General features: G+C 43.5%; 1 protein-coding gene across 16 annotated transcripts in view; it reads right to left on the bottom strand.

Moving 5' to 3' along the window:
* Positions 1 to 18,493, bottom strand: part of baz2ba (bromodomain adjacent to zinc finger domain, 2Ba) — a 67,026-nt gene that overhangs the window by 18,044 nt on the left and 30,489 nt on the right. For 14 of the 16 annotated variants that reach the window (XM_040010682.1, XM_040010678.1, XM_040010676.1 and 11 more), the window contains exons 3-12: positions 11,177 to 11,356; positions 7,327 to 7,518; positions 7,064 to 7,225; positions 6,408 to 6,604; positions 6,093 to 6,305; positions 5,239 to 5,865; positions 2,353 to 3,106; positions 1,631 to 1,900; positions 1,037 to 1,097; positions 808 to 916 (exon numbers count right to left, since the gene is read on the bottom strand). In XM_040010682.1, the coding sequence (XP_039866616.1) occupies positions 808 to 916; positions 1,037 to 1,097; positions 1,631 to 1,900; positions 2,353 to 3,106; positions 5,239 to 5,865; positions 6,093 to 6,305; positions 6,408 to 6,604; positions 7,064 to 7,225; positions 7,327 to 7,518; positions 11,177 to 11,354 (2,763 nt within the window). In that variant the 5' untranslated portion in view covers positions 11,355 to 11,356. The remainder of the gene's footprint in view (positions 1 to 807; positions 917 to 1,036; positions 1,098 to 1,630; positions 1,901 to 2,352; positions 3,107 to 5,238; positions 5,866 to 6,092; positions 6,306 to 6,407; positions 6,605 to 7,063; positions 7,226 to 7,326; positions 7,519 to 11,176; positions 11,357 to 18,493) is intronic. The other 2 variants (XM_040010680.1, XM_040010681.1) reach the window with 2 other exon arrangements.

The raw sequence follows: 18,493 nt of genomic DNA on the forward strand, positions 1-18,493 counted from the left end.
AAATGTGAAAATTAGCGACATTGAAAAGCAACTGGGAGGCACTAGATGGAAGGGAGTCTACGGTTACAGTGCATCGGTGCAGTGCTGCTAATCTTTATAAAAGCCAGGGGACAAAAAAAAAAAAAAAAAAAAAAAGAGCAACAGCTCTCAGGAGGGAAAAATGGTTCTGACCTTGGGGTGCACAATTCAGGCCCTTTCTTATTTATCTGTGGCATCGCCAGGCTTTTACTGCCTACTGCCTGACTAGCAGCGAGTGGATGTTACTGCATGGAGTTTTTTTCTTTTTTTGTGTGTGTGTGCGCGTGTGTTTGCACGACAACACTCAAAAGGCAGTTCAGACAATCTGTGTGTTTGTGCTTTTGATGAAACAAACAAAGAAGGCCGCAGGTCATATTAAATTGTACAAATGGGGCCAAAGTCGTGCATCCCAACACTAACCATTAATCATTCGGCGGGGAGGGAGAAGGAGAGGTGAAAAAAGTGGCACAAGAAGTGAATCTAAGAATATCATCTGTCACTATTATGGTCACAGAAAGCAGGGAGGGTGGAGGCATGGGGTGGGGGTTTGGAGGGACAGCTGGAGCAGTAGCATAGATAATATAGAACAAATCCTGATACATAAGCATTTCTTTGAGCAATGTGGATGAGCGGTTTTGCTGTTATTAGAGGGGGGAAAAAATCCTTCCGTGATAAATCATAAACCATCCCGCAGTAGTCGCTGTTACAAACAAAACTGCTCATCTTTTTGCCCAAAAGAATCTGTATCACGGATTCAAAGCGTGCTGTGAGGCCATGAGGCCCAGGTACCTTCATCACATCTGGGTACTGCCTCAGTTTCTTGCCACAAGGGGCATAGTAGGCCACCTCGCCCTGCGGCCGTCCAGCCACCGATTTGATTCTAGTTTCCCTCCGCCACCTAGGTTTGGGAGACGGAATAAATAACACTATGTTAACAAAAACAAAAAAATGAGTACATCTGTGGCTGAAGCAAAATGTAACCCGAGTGTGTTTGTTGAAATCCGTCACTTATACGTACCCTAACTCCAGAGGTATCATCAACTCCTTCTCATCCATCACCCTCTTCCGCTTTCCTAAACCTGTGGAGAGATGGTTTAAGTTCAGATTTCCTTAACTTGAGAAATTTACTAACACCATGTCTATGGTATATATATTTACACACATTCATAAGTGTGAGCACAAAACACACATAAGAGAAAATGTCACTTAGAGTAGATGACTGGAAATGTCTGCTTGAAATATTTCTGGCAAGCTGCACTTATATCCTATTTTCTCTGATCTGGGTAATCTCTTTGCATTGAAAGAGGCAGAAATCAACCTTGTTGCTGTGCCAAACAAGTTGTCGAGGCTCTCGAGCATGGCCCTGCAGGACCTCAGAGCTCTGGGTAAGCTAAGACAACCAACTGCTTTCTTCCTGCCTTCCTAAATGTAACAATCACTTCATATGAGGCTGATGGGAATATACTCCCTCTGGGAAAAATAATTTACTCCAGCAGCATACTACAGTGTTGTTTGTGAGACTGAAAAGATCCAGCAAGAGAGAGCCTACTAAAACTCATCCTTCACCTCTTGCATTAATACTTTTCCCAATGCAGCATTTTGAATACATTACCTAACGGAGAGGCTAGGCTGCAGGAGGAAGAGCCTGGAGAGCTGTGATAGGCCAAGGCACTGGAGCTGGTGGCAATGGTGGGAGTCTTGATGACCTGGAGGTTGAGTGGTGAGCAGCTGGTGGCGGTGTGATTCGTTGAGGTGTTCAGTAGTTCTGGGCCTTTGGTTAGCCTGTGGGGAGTCATCTCCTTCTTAGATGATCCAGATGGCAGCAGCTTTAACTCCTTCACCTTCTTCCCAGAGATGTCACTGTCCGAGTTGGTGTCAGACTCTGAAATTGGACACAAGTGTGCAAAGAGAGGTGAGGAGTTAAAAAACAGAGAGGCATCAATTCACCAAAGTGGATTAGCATTTAATATCTTTTTTTAATGACTGGGGTTTTTTATTTTCTTAACTGCACAGACATAACCAATTATTTGATTAGTTCATCTGCCAAAACGAATTAAACAAGTTGTTTTTTTTGTTCAAGCAAAAATGCACACTATTTAAGAATCACAGCTTCTGAGCTGTGAGATTTTAACGCTTTTCTTTGTCCTATATGATAGTAACTTCAGCTTGACCTGGGTTTCCTCTCCAGCACTGGTATTAAACTGACTGACTAATCTAAATAATTAGAAGAGTAATCCGTAATTAATATAGTGGTTAGCTGTCAGCCCTGATTTTTATCTTTAGCTCCTCTTTTTAATTGTGAAAGTTACATTCACTGCCGTAGAAGGTACCAACCTGACAGACTATCATCTGAGTCCTCTTCATCCTCTTCCTCCTCAAGATCATCATCCTCCTCATCATCATCATCTCCTGAGTCATCAGATTCCTTGTTGGCTGGGAGCCCAGCTGTGGGGTTACATGTCCCAGGGATCCCCACTCCAGGAATTCCAACTCCAGGGATACTAACTCCAGGAATCCCAATCCCGGACTCTCCTCCTCGAAACAGATCTACTAGAGACTGCACCAGATGGTTCTGAGAGAAGCCCTTCCAGGCAGCTAAAGGGTCTGCTTGTCCCTGTCCCTGTCCTAGCCCTGGTGTCTGTCCCTTCCCCTTGGCGGTCTTGTTCTTTCTGGATCCATGGCCTGTTGTAGCATGGGGTGAGGTAGTGGAGGGCTGTGACCGAGGCCCAGCCTGGCCGGCTGCCTGGGTCCTGTTTGCCCCTGTGCTCAGATTGACAGGCATCGACCCAGCATCAGCGTCACGCTGAGGGGACTTGCTTTGAGAGGCAGAGTCTTTGCGAGGTTTGGAGATGAGGGCCAAAGGTGCGTCCTGAGTGGTGCTTTGGATGACTCCATTTGGGTGATGGGGTTCAGGGAGCCCCAGCAGGGCACTTGAGAGGAAGAGGTTGGAGTGATTGTTCTGGGGTGGAGGAGGCGGGACGAGTGGCAATGGCGATGAAGACAGAGATGTCCTCTTGGGAGATTTGTTTGGCCCCTGCTGCTGCTTCTTTAGCTCAGCTGGGAACGTCTGCCCTTGGGACATGAGAGTCTGGGAACAGAGGAGGAGGAGAGAGGCAGAGAACAAGGAGAGGTATGGAGTCAGAGGGAGGGACAGAGAGGGAAACAGAATGGGAACAACAAAGAAAGGTTAGGGAAAAAAACAGAAAAGAAATGGGACAAAGTAGAGTTGCTTTAGCTGTCAGTTCACATCACTGCTGATTGTTTGAGCAGGTGACAAAACTACAATGCTGAACACTGGTACAGTTAACTGTGTCTAAGCTTCTTTTAGGGAAACAAAAAGAACATAAATGCAATAACCAAAGGCATTGTTCTCGGCCAAGTTTACAGAAAAGAGACACTGTGTATCTCTCTAAAATTGTAATTACTTGTCTGCACATTTGAAAAGCTCCATCATCATTATCACCATACAGCTAGACATGTTTGCCTTTTGTTTTGGCTTGTTTTTTTTATTTTTTTATTTTTTTCACAGCGAGGACCAGCTTGGCTCAATCGGTGTTTAAGCAAAGGCAGGTTAGACTTTAATGTTGCACTTTCAACTGGATGTGATATGAAGTGAAACAAATCAATTTCACAGACCATGAAATACAGTAACAGTGCTGAAAACCACAGGGGGAATTCGGCTTGCTGTAAACTTCTCTATACTGGTAAAAACAAAAAAGGGAAATGAATACGCTGATCCCAATAAGTTTAGCTTATTGATCACGGTGCTGTCGTTCATATTTCATCTGGAGAAATCGAATTTGTGAAGTGAAAAGCAAATACAAATGTCAATTTTTACAGCATTTCATCTGAAATTGGGAAACCCATAAATAATACAGTGGAATCCGTGCACAAGCAATGGTTGCCTCAGGAAAGTAACAAGACTAAAGGCATTATCTGTGTCATGTCTACAGGAGTATGCTAAACGTACCCAATGCAAATTAGTCAGAAAATTCTGAAAAATCTGATTTAAAAATTTTAAAGTTTAAAATTTTAAAAAGTCAATGTTCATAAAAGAGGAGATTTTAACTTAATAAAGCATTAAAGTTTAATGCAAGCATTTTTTCCTCTCGCCACATCATAAGAGAAACTCGTGACATTCGCACAAAAGATAAAAAAGAAACTTCTGGGTAATAACATGAAATAATTGGAAAAACTAGCATAAAGCTACCATAAAGCAAACACTTTGTGCTAGAGTCTACTTAAAAGAAACTCACATATATTCCAAAAGATATTCCACTATTTGGTGTTTTGCACATGTCAGCCCCAAAATCCTTAGAGTCATTCATTTCGATTGAGATCTAGTGACTGTCAAGATCACAGCATATAATTTCACATCATTTTCATACTCTTCAAACCATTCGGTGATGCCTTCTGTCCCATCGAGTGAGAATTGCCATCCTATTCAATTTGTTTTAATGACAGGATAAAGATAACCACTCAGAGCAACTTTGTATTGATTCACAGTGACCTTGACGTGCCCTCTAGAAGGACAAGTGGACCACAGTGCCAGCAAAAACCTTCATACCATAAGAGGCTGAACAGATTCCCTTACCGCACAGAATCAATCCCCGTTTTTTTGTTTTCCTTTAATTTGTCACATTTGTATCCAGATAGCTTAGATGTTTAGTTGTTGTTCTATGACAATCGCAGTGCAAAAGTAAAAAGAGAAAAAGAAAAAAAGTAATGCATCTACTATACAAAACAAAGATGCTGACTGATGTCCATTTGCAGCTGTGAGATTCAGCTCCAGGCCATGTTAATTTTGATGAGACTGTTTGGCACTTGTTTCCCTTTGATATAAAATCCCAGACTGGTATGTAAGAGAAGCTGTAACAGTTATGATTTTCTTTTTAATTGACTGCGCAGCTACACTAACAGATCTGTAGCCGTCTGGAAGCTGTTTGGATTCTGTCTTAAAAAAAAAATTGAAAACAGCCACCAGCTTTTTTTTTTAAAAAAGAGAGAGAGAGGCTGGTTATGGTATGGTAATGATGAGGGAAAAGAGATAAACAGAGCTGCAGATCTGACTGTGTACTCAGCTCCACTGAATAATGTCATTATTGTCAATTTGTTATTAGTAACTTTGATCAGTAAAGCGGAGTGTGAAGCAATATTTTTCTCACAGGATACTGTGTGCGTAAATGACATTATTTAACTGATGTTATCAGGCAGGCTTACCTGTCGCAGCCTGAACTCATTGATCTGCGCTAGTGAAGCTTCCAAAAGTTTCCTTTTGTTGGATTTGGCGGTGCCAGAGACAGAGTGCTTTGGTGGCTTCAGTGAGGACTTCTGGGAGCTTGTTAAAGATGAGGTCAAACCAAAAGGTTTTGGGGAGGTAGGCATCGGGAGAGTCGAGCGGGGTGGAGAGGGAACTGAGAGAGGCTTAGGGGAGGAGCAGAGGGAGAGGGGAAGGTGCGGAGGGGAGTTGGAGGGCAGCAGTTTGGGAGGTTTGGGCGAAGCGGTGCTGGACGGTGCCTTTGGAGATGTGGTGAGAGCTATGGGGGAGGAAGACGGTGACGACTCCCTGCGGGGTTGAGTGAGGAGTGCCAGGGGCTTTGAGTTGGCAGCCAGGCCAGTGGACTGGATCACACTAAAGTGTTGCTGTGGTCCCTCTGTCCGGGACCTGGAGCTGTGAAGAGCCAGCGGTGAGGTTTGGGACAAGGCGGGAGGAGAGACAGAGCAGGGTAAGGGCACAAGGGTCGGGGGATTGGAGGGGACCTTTTGGGCCTGGGTGCCTTTCTTTCTGTTGGCATCCCCAGAGAGTGGTCTGTCATTCTTTGCAGTTCCAGTGCTGGGTATCAAAACCTGGTGCGGGCATGAAATAAAGAACTGTTTGAACAAAGGCTTTCTCTGTGGTATGTGATAATTTATTTTAATTCATTCAACATTGTGGGCACTATTTTAGTGAATGAAAGCGCTGCGCACCAAGTGCAGTCAAGTGCACCATGTGGAGCAGCTGAGGGCGCAGTGGCCTCCTTCTTTTCACCTTCACTTTCCTAATGTTTTTACTCATTTTAACTTTTCCTCTTTACCTTTGTTTTCTTCTTTGTCCGCTTCTCTGTGTCAGACAGTTCGCTGTGTTTGTCCTCCTCTTCGTCGTCCTCGTCATCGTCATCATCGTCTTCATCATCCTCTGCTAGGTCTTCCAGATCACTGCTGAGCGACCCGTCACTTGAGCTGTCTGATGATGTGCCTGATTCACTATTGCTCACCACAGAAGTGTCAGCTGTCTTCTTCCTTGGTTTCTGAATTGAGAAAAAAAACAAAACATTGTAAAAATCAGCTTCACTATGCAACACAAACTGGCTTATTTCAAATTAAGGAGTAATTTTGATCTCAGCACTGACCTTCTCTTTAGGTTTCTGAGTCGTCTTTTCCACCATCTCTGTGGGATTGTTCTGAGGGCTGCGACGCTGGCTATTAGCAGGATCTGAATTTTTGGTTGGCTTGGTTGGTGCCTGAACAGGAGCCGGACTCGCAGAAAAGCTCCCTGATTGTGTGACAGGAGGGCAGGCCCCGCTTCCATTCACTGCACCATTCACCCCTAGAAACACAAATTCTGCTGTATTACTAATCAGCTTCATCTCTCCTAAGAACTTTCCAACAAGCGATAATGGAATATGTGGAACTAACAGCAGATTGAAATAAGGCTAATAAAAATATTGATTTATACATGTATCTCATCTAACATGCGAGCTGTGCGAGGCACAAGCCCAACACGAGTGGTTTACATAATAAAAGATAAATTAAAAGATACTGTGAAATTAAAAGAGTGCCAGAAACAGAGATTACGAGAGGGAACATGAGGGAAAGAGCGGGGAGATAGAGGTTAACAGAATCACTAAGTGAGGACTGAAAGTCATTAAATCTGGCTCGAAAAAGAGAAATCTCATCATAGGGCAAAGTGGATTTAGGTTGTGGAGGAAGATGCACAGATAGTGATTATGGGAGGGTTAGGGGGAAGACTGAGCAATGAAAATAAGCTCCCAGGACAGCGCTGTACCTTTAGGTGCAGCATGGCTATTCTTGCCGGGCATCCTGATCGGAACAGGACTGGCGCTGTGATTGGACTGAATGTGAGGGGCGAAGAATGGGGGAAAGCCGATGAAAGAGGGGAGAAAGGCAGCAGCTCCCCGTCCATGGGCTTCGGCAGCTCGCCACCACTCTGTCGGGTCAGAAAGTAGAGGAGAGGAGACGAGAAGAGAAGATTAAAGGTATAGTCCCCTTAACCAACTGCTACCCACAATTCAAATGTCATCCTCTTACCAGAGAGGGCTCCTAGTTGGGGATGGGCAGCCAGAGCAGCTGACATGCCTAGAGAGCCCAGGCCTCCAAACTCCGGCCTGCCTGCTCCGGCAGTGTAGAGGGCTCCAAATGCTGGGTGGTTGACCAGAGGGAAGGCACTTGACAATGTGGAGCCAATGAAGGGCTGCTCTCCTGCTGCTCCAAACAGACGGCCTAAGATAGATCCGAACCAAGAAGGACATGTCCAAATGTTTTAAAGTACACTCCACACTAAAAGGGTGTGGATAAGAGCTCAGTGGCACAGTGAAACAAAGCAACAGGTGCAGAAATGTTTTCACCATTTGATCTAATTTTAAGTTAAAGATTGACATGTTCCCTTTACCAGAAACTGTCCTGTAAAAGGAGAAATGATGCACTTCCGCCAGATCTTCAGATGTTAAAATAAAACAAAGTAAGTAAACAGCTGTTAAGAGGACAAGTTGCTAATTCGTTACGGGTATTATTCTGTTCCTGATAGCTGATAGTATTAAACAGCTTTTTAAAGTAGTTGTTTCAGTTTGAGATAGTGACAAACAACTCCTATACGACAGGATTAAAAGATGAATTCCACGCAGAAGAATAAATTTTGCTTTGAAGTGACAAAAATGCTTAGGACTAAATTTTACTACTTGTACATATTTAATACTTTGTGTTACGTAAAGTTCAATTTTGACATTACTGCACAGCTGGTTTGACAGTTATTTATTACACCTTACTGCCCTACTGTTAGCTCTGTGTATGTTTATTTGCACAGACTGAGAAGACTATTCTCAATTACATCTCTGAGCTCTTGATGTAGGAATCGACAGAGTGTAAAAACTAGATTTAAACAGCTTTTGAAGATGTCGCTTCTTATCCACCTGACTATAGAGGAATTAAATACAGAACAACTGCCTTCTGAGTGTGTGGAAGAATTAACTTCAAGTTTTGCTTTCACAGAGTGCTCGTTGCACCTAAATTTAAACGGCAGCTGTACTGTTTCTGAGCCTGACACACCAGCACTTCAATGTGACTCTCACGCATATACCGTGAAACATGCACATTTAGATTACAGACCATGCTGTCATAATCCTATTCTGGCATAGAGCCACTTGTTTATAGCAATTTTTTTTTTTGGTTTAAAATGACTGTCAGAATATGTCACACGGTAACAAAGACTGGATAGTACCGGTGAGAGAAAGAGGAGCATGCATACGGTGTAAAAAGCTAACCTCCTTCTATCCTTTTGGCATTCAATTTCAGCAGAGAAGAATACTTCATCAACATCATCATCGTCTAGCGTTTTCCTGAGCACAATCATTTCTGGCAGGGGCGACTGCCACGTATTACCTCCTCCCAGAGTCAGATGCAATTTGGTGTGAGCATATTTCATGCAAATTCAATTTCTATTCCAGAAAAGGAGAGCAAGTCTGCTTGATGCCTCTGCATAAGCCAGGTAATACACATGCAAAAAAAAAGAAAGAAAGAAAAAAAGGAAGAAAAAGTGATGACTGAAGAAAAGGAAAGTGTTGTGCACAGTGCGGATGAAAATGTCAAACTACTATACACATGCACACAGAAATGTAAAGCAGAGTAACACGGAAGAGGAGTGTTTTCAGAGCTAATGCAGTACATGGTCTATTAGTATGGCCAGTTACATGTGCTTTATAGCACAAAAAAAACAAAACAAAACACTGGAGAAGACTATGAAATGAGTGTGAATCAAATTGTTTGCGCGTATGTGGCCATACCAGGAAAGCTGGCAGGATGAGAGTATAGCCCTTTGTGTTGGTGCCAAGGCCCTTCTCTGCCACAAGACAGCAAAATCTGCCTTTTGAATGGCATTAGAATATGCTGAATATGTAGAGCCCGCCTTGCCAGTGTCAGCTAGTGGATACGAAGATAAACGACTGCAATGCAACCCCCAGAAAGGCCAGCCACAGCATTCGCTTATGCCTGGGGTGCCCACCTCTCTCCCCCCCCCCGCACACCCCCTTCTTTTCTAGGCAACACAAAGTGACATCTGCAAATGCCTTTTCAATATTAATGCGGGCTTCCAGAAGGCGAATAATTAAATCTAAAAATTTGAATCGAGAAAGAGGCACGGGAAAGACATACCTTGGATTACCTACTCGCTCTTCCTCACCCCCCCTTTCTCCCCCCCCCCCCCCCCCCGCTCCCTCGCCCTCTTTCTCATTCTGTTTCAATCCTTCCTCCACTCTGACAAACTGCACCGCCTGCTTTTTTCATGTTTGGATGCTGCCGAAGGGGGATTAATTTGTTGTTTGTTGCAGTCAATCAAATTTCCACAGACAGATTTAAGTTAATTGCATCCGTGAGTTGATCCCAGAAGGAGAGAGTGCTACAAGCGCAGATCAGCTTTTATTCTCCAAGTGATATCCTCATCAATGACACATGCACACACACATAAACAGGAGTCCATGTATTTCTTTTTTTTTTTTCTTTAACTTTTTCATGCGTTCCTAAGATTCTTTTTCTTAAGTGTTTTTGGCACACAGGCAAAGGACGATGAATCGATGCCCGCACAGTCTGTGATGATTCTATATCGGTATTAACATATATTTATACCGATGGTATCTGCTCACAATATACACTTGACATGTTCTTGCTGTTCTGCATGAGAATGTTTTTGCTTTTAATTGTGATTCAAGTTGCTTTACTCCACTACAAGTTTGAGCTAAAGCACGCACACACTGAACAAGGCGCTGTGTGTGAAATGAAGACGAACTGCTTGCTTGATTTCCCACAAAGCACAGCAAAAGTTCAGAGCTAACAGTCTGCCTCTCAGCATTTCATTTGATGCTCAGTCCAAAATCGCTTATCTAGAAAATCTGAGCACGCGTAATGGCACACAGGGATAAGAGGGATTTATAATGCATAAGAAGGAGACACTCCTAATGGCTTCTTCTTTGGGGCAACATTGAGGATATGGAGGACAAAACAACAGGCTTCATTTTCTATCCTCTCTACTTGTTCCTTTTCTCGTAACAGAGAGAAAACACGACAATCATGGAGAAAGCTAGATATCCTATTCCCTACTCAGTGCGATGGTGGTTTTGTTTGTGCGTGTGTTTGTGTGTGTGTGTACATAACAGGCCTATGAAAAAAACAGCAAAAACAGCAAGACATTAAGAGATGAGGAAAACGAAAGTATGAGCAAATGATTCACTCTCACACAAGGGATATTTGAAAAACACACTGAGATACAACAGATACACACACTCACACCATATATACACACTCCTCTTTGCCTAATGGCTTTGACCAATACATAGAAAGGCGGCTGGATGCTGGACAGGGATGACTAGACACTGAGTGGCTAACAAATGTTAAATCATGCAGGCAGAGGCTCTTTCTCTCTCTCTTTCTCACACACAGACACACACATACACACATGCATCCATGCACAGTGGCGTGCTGAGCCTGACTCCGAGGCAGCTGGAGCCAGAGAGCTGAAGGTTGTCAGGAGACATGGCGAAGCATGTGTGTGTTTCTCACACAAAAGAGCCCCCTAATTGTTTGGGATTCATTAATGCAGCAGCTTTTCAATTGCAACCCAAGCTGTCAGGAAAAAAAAAGAGAAATCCATGTAACTGGAAGAGAGGTGTATTCACACCGGCTGCAAAATAACTGTGTAATTAACACTGGAAAAAACTCATTTTTCATGGTAAAGAAATGAGGAAGATTCTGAATGCTATCGAGACATGAAGGCGGCCATATTTCGTGGCATCTTGTTATGGTTATGTGAAAACTGTTTGCACCGTGTGTTGGTATTTTTCCTCCTCTGTACGCACGGTTTCAGAGACAGAAGATTGACACAACTGTTTCTTACCAGAGGCGCTGAGGGTGGATCCCAGTGCTGAGGGGCTCGGGGCCAGGCTGCTCTTAGAGTGCGGAGCAGGTGATGACGAAGAGGAAGAAGAAGAGGATGAGGAAGAGGCCGCAGGGGAGGAGGTGCGAGCAGCAGACAGGGTGGGCGCAGGGGAGACCAGCCGCTCTCCAGACTCCATATCTGTCAAACACAATCCAATCAGCAGGGTTACAATAGGAAAGAACACCCACCCGTACACTGACAAACACACACTTAAATGCGTACACACAACTGCATACTGTGCCCCCCTCCAACACACACATTCGAGCACGCCCATGCACAAGCAACCACACACACACACCTCCTGACACTTTTCCTTTCACATCTCACTTCCCCTGAACAATATTTCCATTTAGCCATGCTCACTGGCTCCCAGCCTCTATTGATTCAATATGGGGTAGGACGGAGGATGACATGTTTAAGGACTCTGATAAGGGACAACAAAGCAGGTTTCACATTTTGATGCAGGAACATGCCCCTGCTGAGAATCTGTTCCACAGTGGGACGGCCACTTTTTACAAGAAACTTGCTCTGGTGAGTTTGAAGTGGGACAGTTGAAATGACAAAGGTTAGGCAAAATGTCAAACACAACATAGAGAAATAACATGTTTGTCACTTTTCCTGTCACTCGCGGGGACTCAGAAGCGTGTGCAAACTCACACATGTCTGTACCTGCGTTTTACAAACAGGATCCCTTTACACATCCCTGATAAAAAAAATTAAAAAAAAGTCATTCAAATTAAAAGAGCTCTTTGAGGCCTTTAAAGACAGCATTACTCTCTGCCTCCTTTCACTTGGAACCAGAACTAAATGGATAGGCTTTTAGATTATTGGTGCATTAACCAACACGGTAGCTTTTTTCCATTATCGGTTTCACAGAGTTACCATGCCAGCCATTATCAACCAACCAACAACACAAACCCTCACAAGAAACATTTGGCCATTCTGCAGCCAAATATTTTACTTACATTATTCAGCTCTAATCCCCTTTTGCTTACAACTGAGAACACAATGTGGCTATGCCCACACAACCGCTGACTTGTGGAGGCAAACAAATATAAAACACACACATTGACACACACACACACACACACACACACACACACACACACACACACACGTTCACACATTACAGCCCCCACTGCAGACAGACACACACATACACAAAAATCACCTCCCCTGTCTATCACATCAACCTGACTCTTTTTCTCTCTTCTCCTTTTCCATATCCCTCTGCCTGACACTAATCCAGGACTGAAAATCCCCTTCAAAAGCACAGTTTGCAGATTGTGTTTTACAGGCAGGCTTTGTTATTGTGTCATTACACATAAACAGTCTCTGCCTCCATCTCTCTTTCCCTCTCTCTTTCGCCTTCTCTCTCGCTCCTGCCACCCCTCCGCCACCCTCCCTCCCTCCCTCTCTCCTCTGCAGTGGGAGCAGAGCCACTGATTAAATCTCTGAGACAAAAGCTGCTATCCTCTGAATATCAAGTATCAGCCTTTCGCCAGGAGCAACACTGACAAGAGAGAGAGAGAGAGAGAGACGCGGATGACAAGAAAACCTGCTGCAGTCCACGGGGAGGAGGCTGGTGTGCCATCGGACTTGGGCAGCCATCCCCGCCACTGCTGCAGTGAAAAAGAGGTTGGCTGTGCAAATAAGAGCAAGGTCAAAGGTCCTTCGAATTGTATCTCACGCGAGGTGACAGGATGTGGGTTAAAGAGACAAATTATCAACCTAAACGGGCAGTGAATGAATGTTACATGTTAGTTACAAGAATACATTTCCAGCTGAGTGAAGATGGGGAGTTTATCCTAATTTCAAACCCACCCCACCCGCACCAAAAGAAACTGTTACCTCTGTGCCACACTTTGTTGCATGAATGGCTGTCACACTCTATGCTCCTTCACTCTGGCTGTCACCTTTTAAATGTCAGGTCAGGGTGTAAAGAAAAAAAATGGAAAAAGGATTCTTTCACAAGATTTAAAGAAAAAGTGACTTTTCTGTATTTGCGTCTGGCCAAAAAAAAAAAAAAAAGCAAGTATCATCAAAAGTGTTGTGAAAATGGAGAGGAGCTGTGGCCCTTCATAATTATCATAATGCACATGAAAACAAAAGGCTTGTGTCTCGGAGGACGATCAGGCTTACGTGGTGTCAGCTGGTAAGTGAAGCGGATCATTTCCCTACCTTTTCACAGGAAGGGAGAAACATAGACAGAGGGAGGGAAAGAGAGTTTGAGAGATTGAGAAGGAAAAAGGAATAAGCAAGACAATATACTCTGATTTTGTTGTGGGGTGTAGAGGGGGTATGGGGGGAGGTGGGAAAGGCAGAAGAAAGGGAAAGAGTGGAGAAGATGAAGGACAGCCTGTAAACCATTTCTGTCGTTTCTCAATATCTGCACTTAATGCCTCGCCTTGTCAAAACGTGATGATGTGAACAGAATTGATTTCCCCCCTAACAAACAACAAAAAAGCAATCCCTTCTTTGCAGAGGTGTAAAGCAGAGCTACCCTCCCCCTCATCTCCTCTCATCTCTCACAATCTCTCAAAGGGCCTCTTCCTGGGATGAGAGACGGAAAGAGAGAGAGAGAAAGGACAGCGGGGGGAAAGAAACGACTGCGGGGCGAGTCCATCTTCCTCTGACAACTACAAACTGATCACTTAGAGCAATTAAATCTAATAACAATAATAAGATTGGGCTCAGCAATGTACCACCAAATGCACAGCAACAACAATGATTGCAACAATAATGGAGCGCCAAGGTATTTAAGGATCCAATCCTGACTTAATTATGAGAAATTAAAATGGATTTAGCATCAGAATTAGCTTGATTTTATAGGTAATTAACGGCACACCACAGTGGCGGTATAAGGCAAGCGTTATAATCTCCGTGAACGGCTAAATCAATTTGACTTGAACAACACCAACCAATCAACAGAGAACGCCGCAACCAGAAACAGCAGGTCTCGCAGATGCAAGGAGAGGGAGAATTTATGCTAATAGCTGAACTATGATTTATAAGATGTGTTCCAGCACCGGATTCACAGTCACGTCCACAAATACAACACAGCACCCAGCTGTCAACGCATGCGGCTAATAGTGGTTAGACGCAGCGGCCCTTCAGGAGATAGTGTAGCTATAAACAGCTCTGCAGTTTTATGATTGCACTTGGCCTTCATATAGGAGCCTTCACACGTCAGTGTGATCTGAAAGGAGGGCGGAATAGCATAAAGGAGAGATAGCGTGAGTGCATTTGGTGGCCCGTGCTGCTCGGTATCGCGGCCTTACATCATGCATTTGTTTTGTGGTGTTGTGTGTCTGTGCTGCGTGTATGTAGCGGTGCTCTGTTACACATGCGGCGGTTTAACAAAAGACTCCCAATGCATGTGCCTATGGAAGTGTTTGTGGGCACGTATGTGTGTGAGTGTGTGTGTGTCGCATCTTCAAACTATTCAACCTCCTGTGTATGTGTGTCTCCTGCCCCTTTTCTCCTCACCCCTTCAATGCACACACAAAACACACACATACGCATACACACAGTAACAGATGGCTGATACTAACTGAGATAATCCGCCAACAGAGTCATCAGCATGGATCAGTGGTAATCAGAGTGTGGACACAATGTCTCTTCTCCAGCCGTAATGGAAGGAGCGCCTGGCGCAAGAGAAGGGAAATGCATTATTCCCCATGATGCCCTGACCTCATTCAAAGACACACACAGCGGCTCCCAGCTCCCTTTCTTTTTTCTCCTCACCATAGACAACAAAGAGTATATCATCGCTGCTTCTACAACATTCACTCTCCCCTCCAGATCTCTCGCTCCCTACCTTTTATTGTGATGTGCAACTGTGTCTAAAGCAGACCTCTGTGTTCAGTCAGCCAAAAAAAAGAAAGAAAAAATGTCAACATAGCAAGTGTGTCATGATGAAGGTTGTTGGTAACAAAAAGGATTGGAGTGAGTAATCATCAGTTTTACAGTGTTATTTTTTCCCATTATTGCTCAAAACAACCATACTGACTTATCGCATAGCCAGTCAAAGTCTTTCTGAGAATTAATAATGCTTGTTATAAGTCTAATATCCAGACACGTTGGTTATCAGGTAGGGGGAAAACGGCCAGTAAGTAAGTGGTGAATCACTCACTCCAAAAGGCATAGAACACACAAAGCAGTACTTTCTGTTGCGCTAGTGTTCGCCAAAGTGAGATCATTGACACTGTCTGAATCAGCAACAAGATCTCTTATTTCTGATCTTGTGAAGCTGCTGTTCAGCCTCACTGCTTGAACTTCCCATCTGTCCGTGTGTTCCTATAGGTTCGTGTGGGTGTATGTTTTTGTAGGCACGACATGTTCGTATGGATGTGGATGCCTGCGCTTTGCATGCTTGTTGGCAATGAATGCTGACCGAATGCACGCACAAGCTTGCTTGACCCCATTTCTCCTCCCTTTGCTCTCCCCCACCACCACCCCTCCCCTTCCTTCTCCGCATACATACCATCAGCCAGGAAATGACATAATCAGGGATCTTGGCAAAAAAAAAAAAAAAGTGACAACCTTTGTCCCATGTCAAACATCAACTCAGAGAACATTTAAAGAGACAGTGTGTACTCTGTTACATCATGGTTTAGCACTGATTGTGTGGCTTTATTAATCAGCTAATTGTTATAGCTCTATTTTACTTGGAGTGTTTTATCACTGAGACACTCCATTACACACACTTTTTTTCTTTTTTAATTAATGAAGTACAAAAAGTAAAGAACACTGAATAACTGAATAATCATATTAAACTGGATTTGCACAAAACCTGCATAACTGCATGGTGAACTCACGGAGCATTGTGCCAATGCCTGAAAGGGAGTACAAAGAGACAGCATGCCCCAGTGTGGCCTGTCTAGGTGACAACAACTAGAGTGACTCAGACCCCTCCCTCGGCACCACTCCTGCCCAGTGACAGATGGCAGAGCGGGGCATGTAGGGGATGGGCACCATCTCTCACCCTTCCTCAGCTAGCCTTGGCAGTGGTGCTGGCCACAGGTCTTATTACAGCCACACCACTGCCTGCCTGCTTTCATGTAACACTGAAGCTTACCACGCTAGAGCTGCTTACTGCCTGCCAGGTAAAAAAGGTAATGATATGGTCCTGTGTGTAACAAATGGTAGAGTGTGGCGTGTGACAGAAGAGTTTCCAGACTTAGTATTTACCGGGCCCTGGTGTAACCTCTACACATACGCGCATCCATGCAGTGGTAAGAGGCTTTAGATAAAATATAAAACCAAATGGCGTGCCACACGCATTCTGTATATTTTTGAAATGACAAGAAATCAGCTCTTGCCAAATGGCTTTATTTGCCTTTTCAAGCATAGTGTAGATGCCAAAGGCTGGAATCAACACCCCTACTCACCATCCGTCTCTGCTGGGTTCCCAGTGACAATAATGTGATTTTGGGACATGGTGATGACTCGGTGGAGAGGAATAGGATAGGCTTGTCACTTGTGTTTGATGTCAAACCTATGTGTGACAGAATAGTGTTACTCAGCTCAACCAGACATAGCACTACTCCCATTTCCTGGCCATAAATAGAAGAGAAAGAGATGATAGTGAGTGTGTCTATGTGCAAGTGTTGCAAAAAAAGAGGATAATCTGTGTGTATCTGTGTGCACACAAGCACACCCTTATGCACCATTCTAAGTATCATAAAGTAAGCTCAATAAGAAAATTCCCATCTCTTATGCTCATTCGCATCTGCATCCACCCAAAGCTAATTATTCTCCCCATGGTAACCTAGCAGGGTCTTCACATCAAAAAACCAGAAGTGTGTATCAGGCAATCATCCCTGATGAATCTGCCCTTCTCCCTCTGCTAGCCACTCACACTCATCTGCCAGTCTCAATGCTCATTACTGTTTTTCTGTAGACTGAACCAGATCTGCTCGCCACTGGCTGCATGTGTCTACAAGAATCTATAATGACTTCAGAGGACTTTGGAAGCACAGAATAACAAAAAAATTGCAACGCACATGCACAAACAGACACCCAACAGATGAAGCAGAGGCAAAGTGAGTAGTGAGCCAATGCCTTTTAAGGTTAATTATGATTTAAAACACTTTTTTAAATTACATTTGTGCTAGTTCACCTTTCACTACAGAGCTTTGTATGTAACTCAGTGCACAGCCAAACTGATGATGTGCAAAAAAATGTACCTCGAGGCCTAAAACATTGAGCTCAGATACTAGAATAACAATTCACTTCACAAAATACATCCTGCATATCAAATCCAACAGATGCAATTCTCCGGTATTTAAAGAGACCTTTGCAGACGTTTGCACAATTCTGAAGTCGCAAATCATCTCAAAATCTAATAATCATATCTAATTTTTCTCACGAAATTTCCAAAGAGAGCAGTGCAAAAATACTATAATTGCTGTAAATATTAACTTTGATTGTAGTTAATGCCGTTAAATCCTGTGTTTTGAATGCAGAGAAAAAAAACTACAGCAAAACTGATCCAAAACAGAAGAGCCACAGCAAACCGACGCTGAGTAGCAAAGTATTTAAGCAGAGATTCACCATTTATTGGGCCAGTAAGTGGAATTAGCTCAACTGTATTGCATTCTCCGATGATCTGATTGGTCAACATCCTGAAAAGATGTTTCTACCACAAAACGAAATGGTATGTATACATAATGGACTTTAATTTTATCTGACCTACTTCGTAATGCTAATGCTGCAGCCGATAATCTGTCAGTGAAGCGATTGGTGGGTTCCCTGTTTTTACACTTATAAAAATTCATGTATGAACAGGTCAGGTTTGCAGGAGGATCTCTTCTTCAAACTTAGCATGATCACAGCTCAATCCACACTTTTCAAGGTACAAGAAACAGCTGAACACAGTCTCACAGTGACCCACCCCCCTTAGTTTTTTGGGGGTTTTTTTGTTTTCCAGATTCATTTACAAACCTAAAGACACTTTACATGATAGAAGTGGGAGATATTGCAGTTCATTTTCACCTGGACTGAGACGTCTAGCCTCCATTCAATGCTTTAATATTAATTATTATGAACAGAAAGGTCACAAAAATGACTGCAAATGCTGTCAATTAAAACTTCTAGAACGAAAATCGGAATCAACCCAGGAAATTGCAAAGGCTGTAAAATCTAACGTCCAGTCATTTTTCTTTAATCTTAACAGACACTGTGTCAATAGTGCAATGTGTAATCTCCCTCAGACTAAGTTGATCAGTGCAAGCTTTGATTCTCTGTTTTGTAATGATGGCATTCCTCAAT

Source organism: Simochromis diagramma, unplaced genomic scaffold, assembly GCF_900408965.1.
Source record: "Simochromis diagramma unplaced genomic scaffold, fSimDia1.1 OVJJ01000603.1, whole genome shotgun sequence".
Taxonomy (NCBI): Eukaryota; Metazoa; Chordata; class Actinopteri; order Cichliformes; family Cichlidae; genus Simochromis; species Simochromis diagramma.